The 26,974-nt window shown below is 42.5% G+C and overlaps 1 protein-coding gene across 2 annotated transcripts in view; it reads right to left on the bottom strand.

Annotated features, from left to right (window-relative positions):
- Positions 1 to 26,974, bottom strand: part of hibadhb (3-hydroxyisobutyrate dehydrogenase b) — a 568,873-nt gene that overhangs the window by 43,818 nt on the left and 498,081 nt on the right. For both annotated transcript variants that reach the window (XM_068059347.1, XM_068059356.1), the window contains 2 exons: positions 13,417 to 13,550; positions 12,203 to 12,279 (listed from right to left, as the gene is read on the bottom strand). In XM_068059347.1, coding sequence (XP_067915448.1) covers positions 12,203 to 12,279; positions 13,417 to 13,550 — 211 coding nt within the window. The remainder of the gene's footprint in view (positions 1 to 12,202; positions 12,280 to 13,416; positions 13,551 to 26,974) is intronic.

Below are 26,974 nucleotides of genomic sequence, written 5' to 3' on the forward strand. Positions count from 1 at the left end.
AGGTTAATGTGGAATTGGCAATAAATAACAGCCTTGCCAGCAATACGCACATCCCAAGAATAAAGTTTTTAAAATCAGCCAATTATAAAGTAGCATTAGCAAAGTCCAGGCAACAGGAAACCTGCCTATTGTGTTAAACGATGGGCAGCACTGGGAGTTCTTTATGGTTTCTCTTAATGGATAAAGTGAGAAAACTATATTTTGGCTGGTAGGAGAAAATAAAACACCAAAAGCTTTATCTGGAAAAAAAAAGTTTTGAAACTGTGATGTACTGAAATAAAAATTCTTTGCTCCTATTTTGAATAGGATAAACAAGGTGAATGCATTTGGAGGCGGTTAAAATCACACCAAGAAAGACACCTACAACACTTACAACAGTCTTAATTATGAACAATGGAAAAATATACCAATAAGATGACAAACACGCCTGTTATCATTTAACACATTTCCAACACATGCAGTTAATGGTCCTTCACCAGCTTGTAAATTCCAAGGTAACCCTCCTTCAGACAAGTTTGAAGAGGATAAGTGTCGTCTTGTGGCTCTGTTCCTGCTTATATAATCTATATATTGAGGCAGTTATAGTATAAGGGTATGAAAGGGTTAATGTCTGGGGCAGTGTGAGTAACACCTTCCACTATGATGATGTAAGGGATCACATGAGAGAGACATGATGGAGAAGCAGCAGCATGGCATCAGAGGAGTTAGACATACTTAAGTAAAGCTGTATCTAGTTCTTTAATATGTAATAAACTAGCTATCATTAAAACATACCAAAGACTCAGTAATCTCTCCTAGCTAGACTAACCAAACATAAAACAGCAGTAATGAATATTAAAAGCATGGATGTTATCTAGACTTATTTTTGAGTCTGTCTACAACATTGGAAATCCTGTACAAAATGTCTCCTTGAATAATTTTATTTAAAAAAATTGATATTGTGTCAGCATGTTTCTACATTAAATCGCACCTCACCAAGCCTTGCCTTTCAGCATGCTTTTCATTAAGTAGAGTGATACAAAGGTAGATGCAAACCCATAAGTTGCCAATAGAATATAATATAAAATATAAACAAGAAATGCTGGAACCACTCAGCAGGTCTGGCAGCATCTGTGGAAAGAGAAGCAGAGTTAAAGTTTCGGGTCAGTGACCCTTCTTTGGAACTGACAAATATTAGAAAAGTCACAGGTTGCCAATGTTGTATGTTCTGATTGCCATTCCTGTTAAGAGATTCTCTAATTTCATGGAATGCCCCTGTGCAAGAACTAATTGATTCAAGTGTTAAATGGCATTCAGCAGACAGGAAACGCATTTCTGTGGCACAAAAACTCTTGGGAAAGTAGCCCCAACTTATGGGCTAAATTTTGATATTCACTTTACATTGAGATAATATTTCTGCCAGGGTTTACTCTATTCTATTTACCCCAAAGTACCGTATAATCTGAGATTTATATAAATCACCAGTCTGTTGTGTGATTGCTTTTAAAAGTGATGTCTCTTTAAGATCTCAGTATGCTAATGAGCTACATACCAGGATGCAGTCACATGACTACTTGCGAAAGGCACTCTGTAACTGTAACACCAAGAGGCAAGACCTGTAAAGAGATAGCTCTGCACTGTATATATTGGTTAGCTGTTAATAAATCTGTTTGAGATCTTCAATCAACTGAACTCACACGTCTCATTTATGTTGCATCAGACAACATAAAACGCTTCTCATTACACAGTCTTTAGACTGACCTTTCTGTCAGAAACCAGGAAATAAAAACTACTGAGCTACTCTTAGGCCCTGAAATTACTCTGCGTATTAGCAAATGTACGCTTCATCTGTTTGGGTCCAATTCATTTGTCTGCTATTTTAATGGAGGCATTAATGTATTTATTTGCACAAGTTAAATGCCTCTTAAGAATTACAAATGAATTATATGCAAATGTCAAGTGTTTGCTCACTGATACTCGCACACCATTACAAGGCGTCAGTATTTTAAACTCTATTACTTAGTTGACAATTCAATCATGCTATTTGAGCTTAGTTTGATTTTAGAAAATATTAATTTCATATGCTAATCAAGCCTCTTCCTCAGTTGATAAAGGATGAATGATGGCATCCAAGACCTAAAACTCCTAGAATTTACCTGATTTACAAAGAACAAAATACTGCTCATTATTTTGGGTTTTGTCCACAAATATCGCTAACATATTCAGTGGAGTAATGGTACCATCTAACAATGACACCCTCCAGTGGAAATGTATTAATTTAAAAAATGCAGTGGCAGCATAATTTTCTGCTGCTTATTACAAGGGGTATTACATTTTGATTTACAAAGCAAAAGATTCTTTACAGGCTGGCTTTAAATCCTTCAGTATTCAGCTGTCAAATCTGCAATATCTCTCAATTGATAGTAGGATGATCATTGCTGGGTACTAAGTGGATTTTAATATGCAAGAACAAAAAATTTTGTGGCACCATGTTAACCCCAAAACAGTACACATACTGTGAAAGTGGTGTTCTGTACTTTGTCAGTCTGCAGTTTCAACAACCAAATAAAGATCACAACTGGCTGTTCCAGGGAGCTGATTTTAAATTGTAAATGGTAAAATATATTGACAATCCAATTAGTCTCTTCTGGCTAAACCCCTCTTTTATCTCAGTTACATTATGACAACTTAATAGGTAGAAATGGCCTCACATCTGAGACAAGGCCACAGTAGCTGAGCAACCACGTCTTCAAATTTTAATTGAAAGTAAATGTCTCCTTTTAGGTTTATCAGCAGTAAATACTGCTGCATTAAAATTGCTGCTGCAATTAATGATATATGTTACAAAATGCACATTGAACTACATTATTTAGAATAATTTTACTGTGCTAAAGCACTGCAGAGAAATTAAAGAATATTGCAAGTTTGATACGTGGGATGTTAACTACGCAGTTAGTACATTAAAAACAAAATTGATTTATGCCATTTAGAAAAGGCTCGTTTTTTTTAAATCAAAAAGACAAATGTAATGCAAGCCTATGAAAATCCTTCGGACAGTGCTTGATCCTCTTCATTAATGCCAGGGTGATCAGTCTTCATACCAAGTTACAGGTATTTCTCCCATCCGCAGTCTGAGTAGTTGCTACATGGTCGGAGGAGAGCAGGTGGTTGGATTGAAGAAAGAAGTCAGAGTAGTGTAGAAACTTGAAAATATATTCCTTCAATCACGAGTGGCCCTTCTAACTCATAGTAGTGCCATTTATAACTAGTAATTTCAAAAATCATTATTACAACTCACCCATTGAGCCAAAGGGTAAAGATAATGTTCAGTGTACAACTGAGTCATGTACAGAGTGGGCAGGAAGAAGAAAAAAAATCAGCAGGGTTTCCAATGACTCTGCTGTAAAGTGCACATAAACTTTGTGCAAGGACAGGATCATGTTTGGCTGTAATAGCCCCTTGGTTGAATAGCTAATCGTCCCTGTTCAGACTCTGAGAAGAATGATGACTTGAGCAAAGAACTGAAGGGTACCATGGAAGAAAAAATGAATACCTTCATAAAAAAGTGAGAAACTGGCAAAAAAAAGTTTAAAAAATCATAATAGTGTAACTTTAAAAAGGCTCCTTTGTTTTAGGAAAGTATCAATAATACTGGAAGAACAATTGTGCTGGTTACTGAGACCTAACTTACCAGCTGATTATTGCTTTTAACATACTACACTTGAAAGAAAGTTTATAATATACAAGTGTCAACTGTAATTTTACTAAAGAAACAATCATCTCCATTATGCCACTTATACCTGTCTTTGCATTGGAATTGAAGGCTTTATCTGCTTTAAGATTGCGGAGAAAGGTGAACCGAAGGTGGGGCTGATTGAGGAGCAAATCTGAGCCCAGGAAGACAGCAAGCGCCGAACTTTATCAGGGAAATGCCTGTCCCGCTGTTGGGCACAAAGCATGTCGGAGGACAGGAGTGGCCGGCCGCACATAATTCAGCGGCGGCCAGCCAATTAAGCCGACTGACCTGTGAAACCCGATTGCATGGTCGGTGTCGGGCCCGGAGGCGGGTAGAACGCCGTCAGGTGACGCCTTGGCAGCTGATGACTCCATTTTTAAAAGGGCTGCCAGCCCTGCATTGAACTCTGCATTCTGAAAGCCTGGGAGAGGAGTAGGTGATTGCAGAAACTAAAGAAATAGCTGAGAGGAGACCCCGGGCAGCCTCACACTTGCCTGATACCTCCCTCCAGGTGCTGTTGCAGGCTGCAAGGGAGAGGTGGGTCATCTTGTTCCCAAAGGATGAGAGGAGACGACCTGGAAGTGAAACCAAGCAGGCCTGGCTCCAGATCACAGAGGAGGTCAGCAGCTGTGGGGTAACACCACAAACATGGATTCAGTGCCGCAAGCGGCTCAACAACCTCATCCAGGCTGTGAAAGTGAGTATCTTTTAATGTCTTCATCCTCTTGGATCTTACATCTGGCAATGCAGGAGGATGCACTGGGAGAAGAGGGATCAACTCCCAGACGTGGGCAAAGAGTCAAGGAATGCTCGCTGAGAGCGGCATGGTGAGATGGCCCTGAAACTACACTCCCTGTCATAGCGCAATCTTGCAAGGTCCTTGGAAAGGTGGCACATGCAGGAGAGATCTGTGTGCCCTCATCAGTGGTAGATGGACTGATAGTAGCCTATGCATTGGGGTTGATCCTGCTGGAGGATAAATAATCCCCATCCCTCTGTCTGCAGGAGATGATAGCAAATAATCGGAGAACGGGGACCAAGACCAGTAGTGGGCTGCTCATTCTGCATGTTTTAACACCGATGGAGGAACAGGCCATGAAGCTGGCTGGATCACAGGACGGTCGGACCGTCGTGGATGGAGAAATAGGGGTACCTTCACAAAACATTAAGTAAGGTCATCATGGGACACAAGGCTGCATCTGCAGCGATGGAGCCATGCTGCTCAACAGGCAGCCGGTGCCCGCAGGGGTCTGCATCATAGAGCTGTGTGCTATGGTGGAAGGGCAGGCCCTTGACTCTTACATGTCTCTGTTCTCTCATGCAGGTCAAGCAGTGCCAAATCAGACAGCCTCTGAATCCATGTGGGAGCCTGCTACCTCTGATGGGGGGGGGAAGGAGCCTCAGAGGGTCGACTGACACCTCATACTCCTGCACCCTCCACCAGTGCAGATAGATGCACGTCAGTAGGTTTGTGCTCTAATTTAGATCTGGGAACACAAGCTGGTGAGCACAGCACACACACACACCCTAGCAGCTGATGGAGGCTGCGAGAGCCCAAGCCTCTGACAGTCGGAGGACTGTGGGAGGTTAGGTCCATGCTGACATGGTTCATGACATGCCTCTGATGTCAGCAGTATCACAGGAAGTGCTGCAGTTGCAGCAAGAGGTGTGGCAACATCTGGCACTGATGCCAGAGAAAATGCGCACCCAGGCATGGCCAATGAAGGAGTCCATCCGGACATTTAGCTCAACATTGTCTCTGACTGGTGCATGAGTGACGTCCTCCATTGAAAGATTGGTGGCCCTAATGAAGAGCCACATCCAGTAGAGCAGTCAGGGTCTGCAGGACATTCGTGCAGATTCCATATGCTCATCCTGACCATGGGCATAAGACAGCAGTGGCAAGGTGAGAGAGGGGTGGGGGACCTCGAGTCACCCCCAGGTCCTTTGCACGCTCAGGTCAGCAAGCGGACAGAAATCTGCCTTGCTAGGGAGGAGGAGCAGTGGGGGGCACCTCTCAGGGTGCACATGGTGCAGGCAGCTGTTCCTCTTCTCCTCTGCCAGTATCACCAATTCCTCCAACATCCCTCCAACATCCCAAGAGGGTGCTACTGTGCAGCAGGCCCTCAGCATGCAGGGGCCCTCCAGGCCCAAGGCATCAAGAGGACGACTGCCAAGGTCATCCTTAGCAGTGGGGCAGCAAGGTCAGCAGCCTGCTTCCACCTTTGCTGACAGCACAGGGGGAACACCGCATAGGAGTTCACGAAAGAGAATTAAGAAGCGTATGTCAAGTCAGGGGCTATCATGGGTGAGTGAATGTTTCAGATGCAAACTGCAGTCTGAATGTAAATAAATTGTTTCTGCTAAGGATAGACTCCCTCCCTTTCTAGAAGTATTAGAACATTACAGCGCAGTACAGGCCCTTCGGCCCTCGATGTTGCGCCGACCATCTGACCTACACTATTCCATTTTCATCCATATGTCTATCCAATGACCACTTAAATGCCCTTCTGACAAGGACTTGGCCCTTTGCTGCATCCCAGTCTCTATGAAGAGGCTGGAGATGACAGAACATGCTGCAAGGGGTCAACTCTGGAGCCTGACCAGCTCTGCCCTGCATGAATGTTTATTAAGCCAGTGCATCCTTAAGGAAGAAAGACGACAACATGGCTGCCTTAAGGTAGGTTTTTATTGGTCAAGGTACAAGGGGCAGTAAGGATCAAAGGAAACGAGAATGTATAAGGACAGCCTGAGCCTCCCTTGCACGTATCTCATAGTCACTCTCCTGTTGCCCCTGGGGTCCTTCATCTGGCCTGGCTTGCTCATCTTCCCGCTCGTCATCCTCCTCACTTTTCTCATTGCTCATCAACTCCCCACTCTGTAGCACCAGGTTGTCTAGTCCACAGCAGACCACAACGATATGTGAGACTCTTGCTGGGGCATACTGAAGGGCTACACCAGACCAATCTAGGCAACTGAATCTCATCTTCAGAAGACCAATGGCCTGCTCTATGGTAGCTTGTGTTGTCCCGTGGCAGGTATTGTACCTCTCCTGGACATTTGTGTGGGTTCCTCACAGTCATCAGTAGCCATGTCCTTGTCTTCAAGAATCCATTGCTGAGGACTAGAGGGGGGCCAGAAAAGTTCTAGAACCCGGGACTGCCTCAAAATGTAGGTATTGTGGCAGCTTCTTGGGATGCACAGACCTGCAAGATCCATTTATGATGGTCGCAGACCAGTTGTACATTGAGGGAGTGGAAGCCCCTCCTGTTGATCAAGACCGCTGGCTGACATTCAGGAGCCTTGATGGCCACATGCTTGTAGTCGATGACCCCCTGCACCTGGGGGAATCCAGCACTGGCCCCAAAACCCATAGCCTTCCCAGCTTGAGAGTTGGGACCCGTGCAGAAGTGCACATAGGCTCTGGCCCTCCTGAAAAGGGCATTGGTAAACTCCTTGATGCACTGATGGGCTGCTGACTGTGAGATCCCACACACATCCCCTGTGGATCCCTGGAATGATCTAGTGGCGTAAATGTTCAGCGCCACTGGCATCGAATTCCCACCAAATCCCCTGGGGCACAGCTTGTCCTACATCATGGCACACAAGTCCATTACAGCCTCCCTGGAAAGGCAGTCTTTGTTAGTACTGTCTCTCAGACATCTTCAGGTAATTGAGCCTCGATCAGTAAACCCTCGCTAGAGGGGACCTCCTTCTACGTAGGCAGCCCCCCCTCTCTGTCACTTCTGCACGCTTCACCAGCATCTGCAGGCTGCTACTGACCCTCCTGTGGCCTCACAGGCAATTGCAGTGCCACTGCAGTTGCCTGGCCCTCTCTCCCCTTCTGCTGCACCTCATCTCCAACAGGGTCCCCGAAGCCTGGATGAATGAGGCCCATGATAGGTGGTTTCTCCCTGAAAGGCAGTCCTTCCCTGCCAGTGGCCTCCTCTTGTTGCCCCCACTTGTGAGCCTTGCCCAGGTGTCACATGCCCATTGTCCTCCTTATAATGGCGCCCCCCACCCTGCAGCTCAACTTGCCCTTCACTCCTGATGTGATGTGCACAGCCCTCCCTTCGTTATCCTGTCAGGCCCTAGATGGTTGACCTCCCGATGGCCTCCCCTTGCAGCCAGCCATGCTCTGCCACCTCTATGTCACATCCTTGAAGGAGGCGAGCCTCTGAAGCCCCATGAGACCCGGACGGCATTTACAAAATTCAATCTACTCCATAAAATCGCTTTCAATTGGTCTCTAAAGTATATGACCTGCCCGCCTTGTTGCCATCAGACCTGTGCCCTCCATGTGTGCCACCATGGACAAAATCAGGATGGGACATCTCGACGTCAGACTTCCTGTCAAACGTGTCCCATCCCAATTTTATGCCCCCCTCCCCCCATGCCTCCATTCCCGTCCACTTCGTTCCATTAAGACATATCTGCACATTCAAGATTTCTTACTCTTCCACAACTTAAAAGTTCTTCATAAATATTTCAAACTTCCTTTAATAAATCTTTTCATTTTCAAGTATATGGGAGAATAAGATAAACAGCAATTATAAATGCTGTGATTTAGAACTTTTAAGGGTTATAGTTAACCTCTATAAATACAGCTTGACCATTAAGCAAATGTTTACTACAAACACATGCTGAGACTGAATGCACTATGCACATTTCGACTGTTTTATTACCTCCTCCATTTTTATAAGTGTTGATGCCATTTCTTCAAGATACTTGAAATGTTGCATTTCAATATGTTTACTGTCTCAGAATAATTAGAATGGGAGTTCAGTTTTGCAGTTTATTGATCAGAGCAAAACAGGTTTGGGACTGAAATTGTCCAGTAGAATTGTAGATCTTTGAAAAGGCCAAGAATGGAATCAAAACCAATAAGCACATTGGCCAAATTCGTTTTTTGAATGCAGAAGGTTTGAAAAGCTAGTTTCATCTAGTTGCATTGGATCCAGTCTCAATGGCTGTCCCAGTTAGATGTTTCTCCTTTGATCGATGGGCAGCTCGAGGCAATTTTAATATTTTGGGTGGATTTGTTACATCAGAATTCAAAAATCCAAAGACATTACAGCACCATGGTGGAATAGTGTCTATTAACAAATGATGGGAAGAGTAATGCAACAAAAAATAATTCAACTAACTCCCCCCTGCTAAGATTTATCTTGCTTGTGCTGTGGTTAATTTGTTTATCTTTTCCACCTTTGAGTATTGAACAAACATTGGCCAAATGAAACAGACCTGTGTAAACATCTGGCCAGCTTCTCGGCAGTAGTGTCGCTTCCAAGCTCCTGGGATCAGCACCATCAACGCTAAGATGCTCTGATATGCTATGATAAGACGTTTTCAACAGATTTTGGCTTTGAATTGGTGCTAGAGGATCAGGGCAAAGAATGGTCTTACTAATGGCAATTGTTGCCAATAACATTATTGCAACAATTTGATGTAAGCCATTTGGCCCTAAACTCCGTCGGCATAAATGGCATCATCAATAGCCAGAATGGCAATTGACAAAAATGAAAAGTTCACAAATATTAAGTGTCTGAGTGAACATTAAACTTGAGACCCAAGATAGTCAATGGTCTGACTTCCTAGCTAAATCACACTTGTACAGTTTTTAACGAGACAAGATGCACTAAGTCACAAACATTTATATAGGCATAGTCTCTGTCTGAAGCTCTACCTTCAGAAAATGATTTCTGCTCACAGCTACCTTTCACTGTGAATACTCTGATTTGTATAAGTGAGACCTGGTACTGCATTGTCATCCCTGTTCTGGGGTGGTTTTTGTCCTCATTAAGATGTTGGTGCAAGGGAGTAAAACAGCTCTCTCCAATTTTTCTTAGCCAAGCAGTTTAAGTTCAGGTACAGTATAATTAAAAGACTCTTTATACTAACCAAGCAATTAACTCGAACCTCAGAACGACACCAATTACTGTACCAAATTAGCCATCCTTATGGCCTCTCTGAGTGAGACTGTAATTAGATACCAAATTAGGGACACATTTCTGCTAGACTGAGACTGCTCAAACAAATTTCGTCGAGAACAGTTACAGCCAACAGACAGAGCAGATTTTCATCCTGTAAAACAGGAAGGGGTTTGAACCTGAATCCAAAAGATTAAAGGATAATGTATTTTATTGAAGATGATGAAACATTGGAATGAGAAAAGGCCAATTGGCTCATCCTTCAGGTATGTTAACTCCATCACATTGTATAGTTTTATTTTGATCATACCCAAAAGTAACTTCCGTTTTTCTATCTAAAACGTGATATGAACATCACATGACATTACACAGTGTAATAATACAAAAAATGGATGTAGAGCCAAAGGCGGAGTTACTAAGAGTAACTAAAAGCTTAGTCAGAGAAGGGTTTTAAGGAAGTTCTTAATAGATGATAAGGAGGTGGAAATATCTAGTGATTTAGGGTGGGACTGGCAGAATTTGGGAGCTAAACTACAGAAGGCATGGCTGCCAAAGGTGGGGTGAAGGGAGTGGGGGATGCACAGAAGGCTGGTGTTGGAGGAATGCAGAATGAAGGGTTATAAGGCTGGAGAAGGTAACAAAGATCGAGAAGGGTGAGGTCATGAATTAATTTAAAACACAAAAGATAACAATTTAAAATTTTAGGTACTGGGGGACTGCCAATCAATTTGGGTCAGCAAGGGCAGTGGTGATAGGTCAATAGAACTTTGAGTAGGATTGGATACAGGCAGCAAAAGTTTAGACAAGCTGGAGTGTGGAGAATGGAAAGGCAGTAAAGGAGAGTATTAGAATAGTTGAGACTATAGGGGACAGTGCCATGGATGAGGTTTTCAGCAACAGAAAGGCTGAGGCAGGAGCGGAGACAGACGTTGTTGCAGAGGAGAAAAGAGGCAGTCTTTGTGAGAGAGGATATGGGGTTGGAAGTTCAGCTTGGGGGCAAATAGGAATTAAAAGATCCAAACAGTCTGGCTCAAACTGAGAGAGTGGCTGTGGGAGATGGGGGGTGGGGGGTGGGGGTTGAAGAAATTGGTGACAATGGTAGGGAGTTTGTACCAAGGGGTCAAAGGCAAAGGTTTTGGTGAGACCAACATTTAACTGGTGAAAACTGTAATTAGTTCATCCAGAACTGAATGTCAGACAAACCTGACAACAGACTTATAGTGGAGGGATTAAGCAAGCACTGAGAGACAGAGATAGCTGTCTTCAGCGTACATGTGGAAACAGACCCACGACTGGGTGATGTTGCCAAGGGGTAGCTTGTAGGTGAAGAGGAGGAGGGGGCGAAGGACAGCTCCTTGTGGGAAGAGAGGGCATTGCTGAAGATGCTTAGACTACAATTGGATAGGTAAAAGTAGACATAACGGAAGGCAGTCCTAGCATTAGAGGAGGATGACGTGGGCAACTGTGTCAAAGCTGTAGAGAATCAAGAAAACGATGAGGGACAGTGCATCATGGTCCACAGAAGATGTCCTGCTGTTTCAGTGCAGTGGCAGGGGTGGAAAACTGGTTGGACAAATTCAAACATGTAGTTGCAGCTATGGTGGGTACAATTATGGGAGATAGCAACACATTCAAGAGCTTTGGAGAGGAAAAGGTGGATAGCAATGGAACAACAATTTGCAAGGGTTAAAGGTAAGTGGTTTGAAGTGGGATGATGACAACAGTTTTGTTAGGAAAGTGGCAGTACCTGAGGAAAGGGAACCATTTACATCATCAGCTAGCATGGAGCCAGGAAGCGATGCAAGGTGCTCAGCAGTTTAGAGGAAAGGGGTTAAAGGAGCAAGAGATGATCTCATGGGCAAGATGAGCTTGGAGATAGCATTAGGGGAAATAGAGAAAAAGACTAGAAAAAGACATGGGTTCAGGGATAGGGCAGCAATAGAAAGTAGGGAACCAGCAGAGGCAGGTGAAAAAATCGTTTCAAACCTAAGTGACAAAGCCCACGAGCTCCTCACATTTATTGTTTGAGGTAAGAGCAGGGGAGAAGGATTGAAAGGGGCGATTGGTAGTGGAGAAAAACTGCCAATAGTTACATCTGCTTTCCAGGATATCCTGAAGTAGTGAGCAGTTTTGGCAGAGAAAAGAAAGGCCTGTTAGCAGTTGATGTAGTCCAGTCTGCTCTGGCAATGGATGGTTAAATCAATTGTGCACCAGATATGCTCAAGTCTGCATTCCTTGGACTTGAGAGAGAGTAATGGTGTTTAAAATGACAAAAGGATTTAAAGGGGTAGTTTCAGAGAAACTATTTCCTCTAGTGTGAGTATCCAGAATAAAGGGGCACACTCCTAAAATTAGATTTAAAAAAAAATCAGGAAACATTTTTCACACAAAGGGTAAAAGTCGGTAGACATTGGATCAACTGAAATTATTTGTTAGATAAGGGCATCAAAGGATATGATTCAAAAGCAGGTATAACTATAATAACTCAAGCAAATGAGGGGGGGGGGGGGGGGTGGAAAGAGAGAGAGCAAAGCAAAAACAGAAATAACAAACAGACCTGATTCCCAGATTCATTGTTTCAGCAGTTCCAATCATACTAATAGCTAGAAGCATGTTGTTACAGATCTTTGCTGCCTGTAAACAGAAGTCACAATGGAGGAAAGTGATAAACAACTTTAAAATGAAGCATGCACTTAACTACCAGCAAAACAAATTACATGCACTGCTGTGACAATGATTCAAAATGATATGAGGAAATTTAAAATGAGCGACCTGGAAGGACCTTAACCGAGTTACCCTTGAAACACCAATTTGATTTACAGATATAAACTTCCCACCTTGGGGTGGAATTTCACTTTAGTGACAGTGTAAAATGGACGACAGCAAATAAGCAAACTGTTTTACACCCTAAACAATAATCTTTTCCACTGACTTCTGGAAAAGAAAAGTGGGTGGGGTGCAAAGCAGACGGCCGATGCATTGTTACGCATTTTGCGCTACCACCAATTAAAGGCCTGCTCAGGTATGCAATTGAAACCCGACCCAGGCCCGTGCCGACTACATCCAACCCGAACCCAACCCGGGCCCGAGTCCTTTGATTTTTTTTTTCCTGCGCCCGACCCGACCACCGAAATGAAGTTAATTATATCAAAGGGTTTGTGTTCTACCTTGGATCCTCTGTTCCGGCAGCAGGCTATTCCTGCAGAATTGTGCAGATTTAGTTGGGAATTGGAGTTTGATCTCGTCACCAGTGGCACAGACCTCACCACCACACCCCCACCACCCCCACCCCCCACTCCGCAACTTTCACACGCGAGCACTTTAGTTTGTGACCGAGTTCATTGGATAGTGATCAGGACTCTACAGATCTGCAGTATTGTTCGACTTCTGGTTGATCAGCTTACTTCCCTTTCCCTCCCTGAGCACAAGGCAGCACTGTGTCCGACCTGGCCCGAGCCTGAATGGAAGAACCGGAAGAGAGACCCGACCAGAACCCGACACATGTCGTTGAGTCTGGTCAGGTAGCCATGCTCTACCACCAATTACAGCCCTCCTCAAGTCTCTTCTCAGCTGAGCAGTACATATTCTAAATCATTCACACTTCTTAGTTAATTTATCATCCTTATCTATTTATTTTTACAAATGTATAGCAGTGTTTTACATTTACATTTATTTACACTTGCAAAAAAACTACTCAAAGTGAGATTCTGAGACTAGGGAGCATTTAACTTAATCAAATGATACTCAAATCTGATTTCTCCTTTTTGTTACCTGTCCAGTTCCAACCTCTCCACAGTAAACCACATTGATTCCCATGCAGCTCAGCAATTCTTTGGCTGCATTAAATTCTCCTTCCAATCCCCCAACCATGAACGTGAGGTTGCCAGCCCGTGCAGCCCCGACACCTGAAAGAATCACATTACCATTTGGTTTCAAAAGATTTGTATTTTTTTCATCCCTTCAACATGCCTTATCTAAAAACAAGCACAATAATTACACAAGGATAGTCAAAGCTTGCAAAAAGAATACTATTAATCATAGGCTAAGTTTTTATTCTGGACTAGGGATTGATAAATAGCTTCATGGTGTCATTTATTAGACCTGAACTAATGCTGACAACACTCCTCAGCTGGTTAATCTTTCGACAGCTGCAGTTTTTCAGTTGTATAAACACTTATGTTAGATGAAGGAATAATACATTAATATAGCCGAAATGTAATTTGGGAAATGGTTGATAAATCTTCAGTAAAAAATCCTTACAAAAATATTCTATACATCAATTCCCACACCAGTTCAAATATGAAGGAAGATTTGTTGTTAAAAATAAAGTCTATGCATTTTATATGATTTCCTAGTAGTTAAAATAATTCAGATCACAGGTAACGTACTATGAAAACAATCTTGAATGTCTGTTCATCAAATATCTCGCCTTCTAATAAAAAATCTGCAGCTCATTTCAGGCATGAATAGTTTTGTCCTTCTTTCTCTTCGCTTTCAAACCTCAATCATTAATACAGTTCTTTAAAAGCATACACCAACCTTTCACTGGTCTAATTGGTTCGGTTCAATCCCTGTTTTTTTTTTACAACAGCAGGTTCTGGTTAGTATGAAGCTGTCTGAATTTTGCCCGCTTTTTATTTTAAGTCTTTGTTGTGGTTGAAGGAGGAAAAAAAGCTTAAGTAAGCTCTTAAGGATTTTATATGCACTTCTTACTTAAAGTGCTAGACAGATGCAAGCATCTGTTTCACCAAGTGATCATAATTCTTGGAACTATATTAGTACCATCCTGAAAACATTTACTTCAAATTCCAATAAGGATTGTGGCAGTGAAATGGTATTTAGAAAATATATTTTAGTTGTTTTTGTAATGGATACATCAGGTGCAAAGTAAACTGATGCATAAGTGACACTTAGTATGCAATGTCTGCACTGCTGTCTTCAAAAGGTAATCAGACACAATCATTTTCTACAGATGCAGCTTCACTAGGGGCTGCTGTCACTGCAGCCATTTACGACTTGTTATGGTGTCTCTATTGTTTACCAATGACATTTTCTGAAAAGGAGACAGCTGGGATAGAAGGCTGGTAGCAAAAGAACAATATAATCCTGTGAAGGTAATCAACAAACTTGTGTGTGTTAATTAACTTTACACTTTATCATGTTCAATTAGTTTTCTATTCTGCCAAAGATAAGCATGCACAATTGGTTTAAGACCATGCCATGTTTTATTTGTAACCAGTTTCTGTTGTCATTCCCATTTCTGTGTTTGACAGTTCTCCAGAGGCTTCATATGCACAGATGTACGACTCTGTGAAAGCCTCAGTCAATCTAAATCAGTTTAAAATACACCTCTTTATTTAGGGGCTGATTTAAATCTTCATGCTTATTCCCTATGTAAGGGATACTGAATTCTGCAATCCTGTTCCACAAGATATTGTTGCGACATATTGTTTGAATCATTTCTTATCTATTGCTTTTGCATCTATCTTATGAGTGTCACTTTGTATTCATATGACATTGCATCTGTTTATGCACTCTGCCTATTAATGTTTTATCTTTTTGATTCTATTTCATGGATGACAATTTTCTGATTGGGTGTCAAAAGGGTAACCCCCACCCCCGCTCCTGTACTGATCATCTCCCAATTAGTTGTTATAGTTTGAAAATTATAGTGAAATAAAAAGGCAAATTAATTTAGTTTCGCATGGCACAACTATAGGACTAGTTCCTCTAGCTGCCAGTGGATTGTCTTGAATTTGTTGTAATCAGGGTGAATGTTCTGGTCCTTAAATAAATGTCTGACCCTGTAGTTGAGGATGTATTTGGCAGCACTAAATTTAGTTCTTTTTAATTAAGGCGTCTTCTTGCTGGTTGGTGAAATTGCTATTAAATATATTCTATTATGTGTTGTTGCACATTACTACATTATGTGCCAAACTTTGTACCATTCAATTTATTTTTTCCCCAATTTTCCCCATAATCAGTCAACCTGTGGTGGCTGAAAGAAAAGTAGATTCAGAGTCAGTGCATCAGCATCTTGCTTCTCCTAACTAAACACAAACAATGAAAATTAAAAGAAAAAGTCAATCTGGGCCTGTGAGGATTCACCCTTATACTTGGATTTTACAAACACATGCAAGTTGTAAAAATGAACAGTGCAGAGTTCAAAGTTCCTTGCAGAAGACACAGGGCAAAATTTTAACTGCCTGGGCTGCGGGGGAGGAAGTTAAAACTCTGGAAAATGCAGGTGGGTCAGGAACCTGACATGATCCTATCCATTTCCATGTTAAACAAGGGTGTGCAAGGAGGTGTGTGGCAAACCCCCGTGGAACTGTCAGTTATTTAAATATTTAAATAATCAATTAATTTAGTATTGCTGAAAAAAAGACATGCATTTCAAAGGGAGCAACAATTTATACTGCATGAGAAAAGGGTGTTGATTGGTTGGCAAGTCGACTCTGATTGGTCTCCATGGCAATGCCTCAACCAGAGTTGACTTGCCAACCAATCAGCTCCCTTTGAAATTTGGCATTCTTGCGTCTGTCCTGATGAGTGCAAGACAAAAACTTTTGACAGCATGTCTCTTTTTTTCAGCAATATTCAAAGTAATTGAGTCTTTAATCCTGAATTCTGGCTTTAACAGCCAGTGCAAGGGCTTCCTGAGCTGTGGAACTCGCCAGGGTCAATACGGTGAGTGCACAGTGGGGAGTCATTGATCACTGAAACAGACAGGCTTGAAAGCCTTTAAACATTGATACTGTGAAAACGCTGGCCTGCCTATGTGAAAGGCTTGAGCTCACAGCACTTGTTCTGAGAGTGTGCTTTCACTCCTTCACTGGTGATTTCCAAACTTTTTAGAAGTCATCTCGCCTACCTTGGACTTTACTCACCTCGATCTGATCTTCTTTGCCGTCAGCCCTCACAGCATCATGGGAGCAGCTTATGCAGCTCTACCTTGAACCTCTGATGAAGAACAAGAGGAGAGGCACCAGCAACACCAACAGCGCCAGGAGCAGCACCAGTAGCAGCATTAGCTGCCTTCTCCTCAGGCACATGTCACTCCACAAGACAGACGGAATCCACACACAGCTCCAGTTTGAAGGAGGCGATAGCACCAACACAGGGTCTACCGGTAGAGGATCAGCTTTCTCGACATGTGTGAGCACCAGTGCCTCATGAGGCTAAGGCTTTCACAGCAGCTCACTGCTGACATCTACAGCCTACTGGAGTAAGACCTCCTTCACAGTGGACCAGGTGGGCATGCATTCCCAGTAGCCATCAAGGCGGCTATCAGTACAGGGCCACCCCCTCTCCTCTGCCTCTCCCTGTAGTTGTGTGCTGCCTTCTGCAAAGAGAGAGAACAGAAAGCTATAAGTGTGAGAAATGCGGAGAGGATGCAATGACATTTGTGGAGGGTCACTGTGAAGGTTGGGTGTGAGGTGGCACAAAGATGAGGTTGACTATGAGTGCTGGCAGTTCAGATCTGGATGTGAAGAGTTGCCTGGAGAGAGAAGAATGAGTGGAGCTGCAAGATGTGTTGGTATGAGGAGGGCTGCACAGGAGACTGCTGGGGAACTCAGTGTGCGGGGCTTGGTACTTTAAAGTGGAATGCCACTCACCTTTCCTGTCCCTATGAGGTCATTGAACCGGGTTCAAGGGACCACACTCCTGCTGCTCATTTCCTCGGCCACTTCCATCCACACCTGCTGGTTTGATAGGCTAGCCTCTTCCTCCCGTCCACATGAAACAGCACTTCACTTCACACTCTCAAATCTGGTAGCAGGACCACCAAGCAAAGGTCAGAGAGCTGGGAGGCAGTCTTCCCACATCTCCATCCATTTATGTGGTTGCTGAAGTCTCAGAAAGCAAAGTAGAATTCAGCTATTCTGATCCCTGCCGGGGTCCCATCAAGTAGAAATCCTTCCTTTTACAGAGCGCAGGTCGTCATCACACCTGCAGCACCCTGTGATTCGTCAAGAAACCTGGAAGTGGGATACTAATGCCGTAGTTGAGTTAAACAACCATGGTAAAGTTGACTTCTCTGACAAACAGGTTCCCAAACTACTGCTGCCTGCCCACCACCACCAACAACCCCCACTGAAAACAGGCCTATTTCAATAAAATTCTGGCTCAATGCACACTGTTCAAATGCTCAGATATCAGACTAGAATATGGGGAGGCAGCCAAGACCTACAAAATGAGTTAAATAAAATGTGTAACTTAATGATGAAATTTAACATGGACAAGTGGAAAGGATTACACACATCAATAGGTCAAAATTCTGGAACTCCCTCCCTTGCAGCGCTGTGGTGTATCTACACCACATGGACTGCAGCGGTTCAAGAAGGCAGCTCACCACTACCTTCTCAAGGGCAATTTGGGATGGGCAATAAATGCTGGTGTTACCAGCGATGCCCACATCCCATCAACAAATATAAAAAGAGAAAATGGAGATTATATGTACGCTACGTATGAAGTCAAAATAGCTAAGGGTGAAGTTAAGAAACAGGTAAGGGTATTAATGAATGTGGTATTTGACACTCAATCACTGCACAGCTACCCATGTCCTTAATCACACCAAGTCCCACTCACCCGTGTACTTGCTGACCTAGACTGGCTCCCCAGTTAAGCAACACCTCGATTTTAAAATTCTCATCCATATTTTCAAATCCCTCCATGGCCTCATTCCTCCCTATCTCTGTAATCTCCTCCAGCCCTGCAATCCTCCAAGATATCTGCACTCCTCCAATTCTGGCCTTTTGAGTATCCCCGGTGTTAATCACTCCACCATTGGTGGCCATGTCTCCAATTTCCGAGGTCCTAAGCTCTGGAATTCGCTCCCTAAACCTCTTCACCTCTCTTTCCTCCTTTAGCAAGCTTCTTAAAAGCTATCCCTTTGACTACACTTTTGTTCATCTGCCCTATCATCTTATGCAGCTCAGTGCCAAATTTTGCTTTATTATGTTCCTGTGAAGCATCTTTGGAAGTTTTATTACATTGAAGGTGCTGTATAAATACAAGTTTTGTTGTTGTAGTCACTAAGTCAAAGAAAGGCAGTCCAGCAATCAAGGCAGTACAGAGAGGAGTCAGTCATAAGACTCAGAGGACTGGGTTGTGAGGAAAAGAGAAACTTGGGCTTTTTAAGTCTTGAAAGGAGCCAACCAAGAAGAGACCTTTTAGAGGCAGGAAGAATGGTAAATGTTTTAGCGAAGACAGGTCCAGAACATTATTTTCATTTATTTGTAACGTGAAAGCATATGGAATAAGCTCAAACTGGCAAAAGGCAAATTTAGAATCAGTGTCAAGAAAGTACTTCATATAAAGAATGATCATTTGAAAAGATATCTGGGTAGAGTAGTGGAGGCAGCTGTATATTTGAGAAGACAGGAAACTGTATTTTAATTTTCATGAACAAGGTTAGATTGTCCAAATTCTACGCCACATTTAATTATCATGCAAACTTGTAAGAAATCCACAATGTGGTGTATGGTCATAGTGTCAGACCCAGTCCAAAACACAAGGAGTTAACATGACATCCCAGAAGCCACTGCATACCCTAACCAGCCTGAATAAGACACCTTAGGTTGATTAACAACATGCCAAGAGGTGTTACGTTGCTAATACTGACTGCTCAACCTGCTTCCTCCAAATCTTGAACCACCAGAACTACTACTGCATATGAACACATGCATGGGGCTGGATTCTATAAGCCAGCTGTCACACTCGGTGGCAGGTGCAAAAAATGGCGGCCCGCAAACACGGGGCGCATGTCACGGAGCTGCTGCGAAGGATGGGCCTGGTCACATTGCCGCGGAACGCTCCATGCAGTTGGGCCATGCCGTACCACCTATCCTTAGTGGAGCAGTTTCTGCGGGAAAACACCTTTGACCACCGGTCCATCAGGCAGTGGTTTGCACGGAATGTCCTCAAGGCCCTACGGGAAAAGGAGACGGTGGATCCTGTCGGATAGTTCCCCGAGCAGACCGTCAAAGTCATTTGGCGGAATGCCTCATCACCAGAACTTTCAAACAAGCACCAAGACGTAGCTTGGCTGGTGGGGAGAAGGGCCCTCCCCGTCAGATCCTTCATGCATACCCGAAGTCTCGCCCCCTCCGCACAATGCCCCCGCGGTGGCTGTGGTGGGGAAGAGACGGTTGCCCACCTCCTCCTGGAATGTCTCTTCGCAAAGCAGGTGTGGAAAGAGATGCAGTAGGTTTTGTCGAGGTTCATCCCAAGCAGCTCTGTAACACAGGAGTCTGTGCTCTACGGGCTGTTCCCAGGGACGTACACCGAGACAAACATCAACTGCTGCTGGAGGACTATCAATTCGGTGAAAGACGCCCTTTGGTCTGCCCGAAACTTGCTGGTCTTCCAGCGCTTCGCAAAGCAGGTGTGGAAAGAGATGCAGTGGGTTTTGTCGAGGTTCATCCCAAGCAGCTCTGTAACACAGGAGTCTGTGCTCTACGGGCTGTTCCCAGGGACGCACACCGAGACAAACATCAACTGCTGCTGGAGGACTATCAATTCGGTGAAAGACGCCCTTTGGTCTGCCCGAAACCTGCTGGTCTTCCAGCGCAAAGAGTTGTCCACCACCGAATGTTGCAGACTGGCACATTCCAAGGTCCAGGACTACATACTGAGGGACGCACTAAAGCTTGGGGCAGCCGCAGCAAAAGCTCAATGGGGAAAGACCACAGTGTAAGGTCCCCCCCACCAAGCTTAACTGAGGGGCTGGATCCATGGGAAACCCCTCGAACTGTATCGGGAAAATTTCTGTCTCCTGTATAATGTAAAAATGTATCTGGCAGGACAAATGTGAAATGGAAGGGTTGTGAGGCAACTCATAATTGTATAGAAGGAAACTGATCACCTTTGCACTGTTTGTATTTTTTGACCTGATGCTGTTTTAAACTGTTTGGGAATGTAATTTTTACAGATTTTTATGAATAAAATATATTTTGGAAAAAAAAAATGTCACGGAGCTGCTGCGATTCCAAACGCGGTAGCTCATTAACATGGCCGTGGCGGACGCCCACCCCAATGGCGTGGAGGGGGCAGGCGAGCTGTCCCCTGCAACGGTGTCCACGCCACTGCGCAGGCGCCAGTGCCATTTTTAAAGGGCTTAGAGTTCCAAATGACCATTTCAAATGTTAAAGGAACATTGCATTTTATAGTAATAAAAGTAATTGAAAAAAATCTTTCCATCCCCTCTCCCACCTCCCCCAATAGCCTTACATTTAATTCCTTGCCCGTTCACCCCCAAAATACTTAGCTTGACAATGTGACTTTCCACCCACGAAGTTCTTTAACCCTCAACCCCTTCCCACCATCCCTCCAACCAATCTGAAGAGTTTGACTCCGCTCCCTCCTTCTACAGAGAAAAGTACCTCCTCCCCCCTCCCCACGGGAATCGTGCCTCATTTCCCCACACGGGGATCCGAAGGCGTGGCATTGCTGGCCGACAGAATGAAGATCGCGGTGGCAAATTAGGAGGCAGCGGGACCTCCATTATTCAGATAAGGTAACTTCTTTAAATATGTAAATAGGGGTCCCATCATCGTGCAGCGGGGGCGGGGGCGCCACGAGGCCTCTCTGCCTCCGTCGAGATCGACCCGGGCCCTCATGGCGTCGGGGTTGGTGGTGAGGGCCTCATCCGGAGCAATTTTCATGCCCACCCCTCCACTTTTCCCGAGGTCAAGGGTTCTATAAAATTCAGCCCATGATATGCTGTTTAGCACGGCATGTTTATCTACAAATGGTGATTGAAGAGTCAGTAATGAGAGTGCATGGCTAAAGTAACGAGGTTGGCACAAGTGAGATAAAATAAAGAGGAAAAATTGCCAATACTGGAAATTTTAAACAAAACCAGAAAATTCTGGAACTGCACAACAGGCCAGTCAATATCTGTAAAAAGGAAACACAGGTTATGACGTTTTGGGCGTGGATCAAAACTCAAAGTTTGCACATCAAAAGCATTTCTTAAATCCGACTTTTCTTTTTACAGATACTGATTGACCTGCTCTACATTTCCTGTTTTTTACTGCACGTTATGACTTTTAATTCCACCATCACCTTGACCCCCAACAATCATCCTGATCTGAACTGGCAAGTACAAATACAGCAACATGTCCTCAGAGATATCCAATCTCAGTTGTTGAGGAGAATATGGAGAATTAATACTTTTCTCCATAAAAAGAGAGAATATATCACATGGTAAGTGAATCTGGATGCCATTGCATACAAGGTAAGCCTTTACTATGTTACTATTTATATATCAAGTTAGCATGTTTTGCAGAGGAAATCTAGCAAGAAAAATTATATCATACTGCAGCTAAATCTCACTCTGATTTGGCTGTCCTTCTCCAGCTGATGGTGTAGTAGCACTCTGTATGGCAGCTGAAGTACATAGAATGCTCCAGAATCTAAGTTGTGCCCTTGTCATGAGATGCACCAAAACTTCGCCAAGTTTACTTTCCACTGCAAAAAAAATCAGTACACACAAGGAACTACATCTGGAACACTCCTGGTTTGGATGGATGTCTCAGTTCTATACACACTGATAGTAAGTGGATTCAATGGGCCAGATTTTGCTATGGCAGGGCATCTAATGGTGTCTGTTGTTAGTTAGACTTGCCCCTGCACCATTCAGCTCAAAACAGTTTCACTGAATAAGAACATAAGAATGTAAGAAATAGAAGAAGTAGGCTATTCGGCCCCTTGAGTCTGCTCCGCCATTCAATAAGATTATGGCTGATCTGATTGTGGCCTTAACTCCACTTTCTTGCCTGCCCACCATAATCCTAGACTCCCTTGTAAATCAAAAATCTGCCTAACTCAGCCTTGAATATATTCAATGGCCCAGTCTCCACTGCTCTCTGGGGAAGAGAATTCCAAAGATTAATGACTCTTTGAGAGAAGAAATTCCACCTCATCTCCATCTTAAAAGGGAGTCCCCTTATTTTGAAACTGTGCCCCCTAGTTCTCGATTCTCCCATGAGGGGAAATATCCTTTCAGCATCTACCTGTCAAGCCCACTCAGAATCTTATATGTTTAAGTATGAGCTGAGAATGGCATAGCAGGGGAAGCAGGTCATCTGGGACCTGAGAGAAAGAAAGATTTGACTGAGAGAGAAAAAAGACAAAGGATTTATTTTTAAAAATTTGACATTTTTAAAACATAAATTAATTCCTGAAGGAATGAGACTCCACACTTGCTAATGTTAGTGTCAGGGGTTAATTGGCAATAATTAACAATTAAAAGGATATGCATGCCTTTAATGATTAGACTTAACCTTCTTGTGAGTTTAGTTTGTATCTACACCCAAATACAGCAACTTTATGACATTCAATGCATTTCAATGGCGAGGCAGACAGTGAAATTATTTTAGCAAAGCTAATGGCAAAGTGGTGCAACTTGGACGACAACTTTTGAATATTGGCATTTAACTGCACATTTGCTCCTCACCGAAACTTGCTGTACCATTTACAATAAATAATGGTAAACGCAATTAGCCTCACCATTATTTTGACGGAAAAATCTCGTCCAATGTGCTTCCAGCTAGATTATACTGAAGACAGAAGTAGGTATTCTGGTTTCCTATGAACATGGAGGGTCATTGTAGAGATACAAAGATAATGCAACTGCCCATGTACACATGTGCACTGTGGTGTAATGAGATTTGGAGGAGACCAGAAGACCCAATGGATGTCCAAGAATAACATGGTCAGACGTTAAGCAATGTTATTGAATGCACCTCAATGAGTATCCCAAACCCATAGATGGGAAGTTACAAAATGAATCTGAGATGGGCTTGGGAATTAATTTTTCTTCCCCTCTTGAATCACCCAGCCATTAATCAAATTCGATACTAGAGCGGAGAAAGGAGGAGGGAAAAAAGTACTCAAAAATTGTTAGGATTAAACTTGGTCAAATTTTTAAAAAGAATGAGGTCTATCATAGGATCCCACTAGAAGTTTTTAATCAAATATTCATCAGAAAAATGGATTGAAGTTCAAAAAGAAGTTCAAATTAAAACAAATAGTATTTTGCCAAGATACCGTCGGCCTTACAATTTGGAAAGGTGTCTCTGCTGTATTTACAAGTTAGGCTCAATGATCGTATTCTCATCTTCAAGTCAGAAGGTTGTGACTTTCAAGCCCCACTCCAGCAAATTAAGCACATAATCTAGGTAAACTCTTCTGTGCAGCACTGAGGGAGTGCTGCATTGCTAGAGATTGTGTTTTTTTTGGATAAAATGTTAAACCAAAGTCCTATATGTCTATTCAAGTGATCATAAAAGGTCCAACAGAATTATTTGAAGGTGGTCAGTAGAATTCCTGGAGTGCCTTAGCTAATATTTATCAGACTACTACTACTTACAATGCCTTTCAAGTAGAAAAAACATCCCAAGACGTTTCACAGAGGCTTAATCAAAATAAATAGACTCCAAACCAAAGGAGCGGAGATATAGGGGGGTAACCAAAAAGTTCAGAGGGGGTTTTTAGGGAGGATCTAAATGGAGGATATAGAACTGGAGAGGCAGAGGGGTCATTTTACATCTCCAAAAATGGACAAGTTAACTGGTCATTTATCTCACTGCTGTCTGTGAGACTTGTCTGTGTGCAAATTGGCTGTTGCATTCGTAAAACAGTGACTTCACTTCAAAAGCAATTCATTGGCTGTAAATTTGATGTCCAGAGGTCATGAAAGTCATTATATAAATAGAAGTTCTTTCTATCTGTTTCAATGGATGTTGCATCCATTTCAAGTCAATATTCAGCACCGATTCTTGAGTAAGCCAAGATGGCAGCAGCAATCAAATGTCATGGCATCTTGCAGTGAACTTTTCAATAAATAAAAACTTACACTTTAATTTAAAAAAAATACACAAACCTCTTTCAGTTGAAGATTCAATGAGGGTTAATTTTTAAAAATTGATTGTTTTTTTCTTCAAATCGCATTTCATATATCACATGAATTTGCCATTAAGGCAACAGGAGTAAAAGGAATTAAATGGAGATGGCAGAGACAAGAGCTAAATACTGCAAGATAGTTAAGTCTGATGAAGGATGACTTCAAAAAGTGATTTTTCCCCACACGAACACACGTTGATAACTTGGGTGATCCTGTTTGTGGAAGGTAACAGATGAACGAAAAGAACAAGCAGGGTTATTTTCGGCGGTGGTAGGTGTTGAGGGGGGGAGGGGGCGGCAAACTCACTGCTGCGGTACATTGCAATGTAAAATTTTATTCTCCCCATCTTTTAAAGGTAATCAGTCTAAGCCTATTTAAAATCCCTACTGTACGTTAAGTAACTGATGATAGCATGAAGCCAATACCATAATTAAAAGGTGCAACCCATACAAGTTTCACTCCAGCCTTTTCAGTAGAAATTAATTACATATTACAGATGTTTGGTCTTCTTTTCTTTAGGCATCACCCTTTCTGAGGTTCCAAACACTGTACACAGTAGGTGATTTCAGACATAAATTCTGAAAAGCAAGTGCTCATCTACTATTCAAAGAATAAAACCACCTTAATTGGTGTTATTAATACAGTATTTCACAAGGACATTATTGCTAATTTAAAACACATAGCCTTTTGATTGCTAAGGGCATGTCAAAAGGCTGACCCAAAAAAGGCAATATGAAAAATTGTAATAGCAGTAAAAGTAATTTCATTGTTTCTCTGTTGGAAGCAGAGAATCAGTTGATAGATGCATTCATTATTACTGAGTGGCCTTTACTAGTTAGCTGCAACACAGTCCAGAGCTGGCAGCTGCTACAATTGTGGCCTTGGTTCATTATTTGCCCATAATGACCATCAAACACCAGTCAAAGTCAGATCAGAACAACTGTCAGCAGGACTTTTAATTAGCCTGGGTTTGAATTCTGATAACTATCAGAATGGCATGCTGGCATAGCAAGATAGAACGTGGGAACAGAAAAAGACAGAAGATAAGAAAATCATGGAAAAGCCAAACGGGTCTTTTTGACTAAACAGAAGAATCAAGAGGGGAAGAAAAGTTAATTATTACCCATAATCAGCAATTATGATTTGGCAAGAGAGCTTTCTTTAATGAACTGCTCTAATGATGAAGAACCAACATCTACTGAAATATAATAGCACATTAGCATAACTGTGTATGCAAAATACATAGATGTGCTGCCACAACCTACTTGTCATTGAATGATTAAGCACGAATTCATAATTAGAAAAATCCACAGTGTAATTTATTGCCCTCTCAGACGTTTCTGGTTCATTAATAAGCTACAACTGAACAATGACCTCTAGTGGGCTACAGTTTCCTAATTCGTCTGCTTCTCTCTTAAATAAGAATAAACTTAACAAGGCTCTTTGCTTGTTTCTAACAGCAATTTAAAATCTGCAAAATAATTATAGTCCTAACACTTCTTCAGAAACATTAATAATTTGCCCATCAAAATAGTGTTGTGTTCATGATAATTTATCCTACAAGATTAATTCAAAATTTTCCCCATTTCTATTTAAATAGAATTTTCAGAATGATTGTTCCTGCAACTTTTTAGCTTGATACAAAAATGGAACATTGCACTGTTAAATAGCTTGTTCTTAACAGCCAAATACTGCAACATAAAGATGACATTATATTTGTTTGGAATATATAGAAAGAGCATAGACACAACTCTACATACACAAAGCTTGCCCTTTCTTCACTTCCCAAGCCCAATACTTCTTTTAGCTAAAAGAAAATCCAAGTCCAGGGCTGCTATGCTGATCCATCATACCCAAATATTGCATGACACTGTCCATTTTTGCTCATGAGAGGGTGGCATATTCCTGGTCTGATTTCTCTACACTTATAACTAACGACATTCCATAATGAGTAGATAGGAGGCACACTTGTGTAAGATTGTGAATCTCATTTTCTCTTTCTCCACATCCTGCCTCCTCACCACAAGAGATGTAATGTCTTGTGTTCTGTAGATAAAAAAACCCAGTAAAGACAGAGCAGACTGAGCATCAATTGAAACTTGCCACCTGGATTGTGAATCCAAGCTTTAACATTTAACATTAGGCTATTCTTGATGCAATGTAGATTTAATTAATCACTATTACACAGGGAAACTTGAGCACATAGCACTAAAACAATGACGGAAAGTAATTCTGTATGGAAGAATTTATTCTGCATATTCATAGGTTTCGACAAGACAACAAATGCAGAATAATGATTTTTTTTCTTAAAAGACTGATAATTGGGTACCCAAAGTAAACCCATCTCAATTAACTAGGACGAGAGCATGGACCAGCTAATCAGTGGACATGGATGCCTTCAGGAAAAAGCTTTTA

The sequence above is a fragment of the Heterodontus francisci genome, chromosome 2 (genome assembly GCF_036365525.1).
Source record: "Heterodontus francisci isolate sHetFra1 chromosome 2, sHetFra1.hap1, whole genome shotgun sequence".
NCBI lineage: Eukaryota > Metazoa > Chordata > Chondrichthyes > Heterodontiformes > Heterodontidae > Heterodontus > Heterodontus francisci.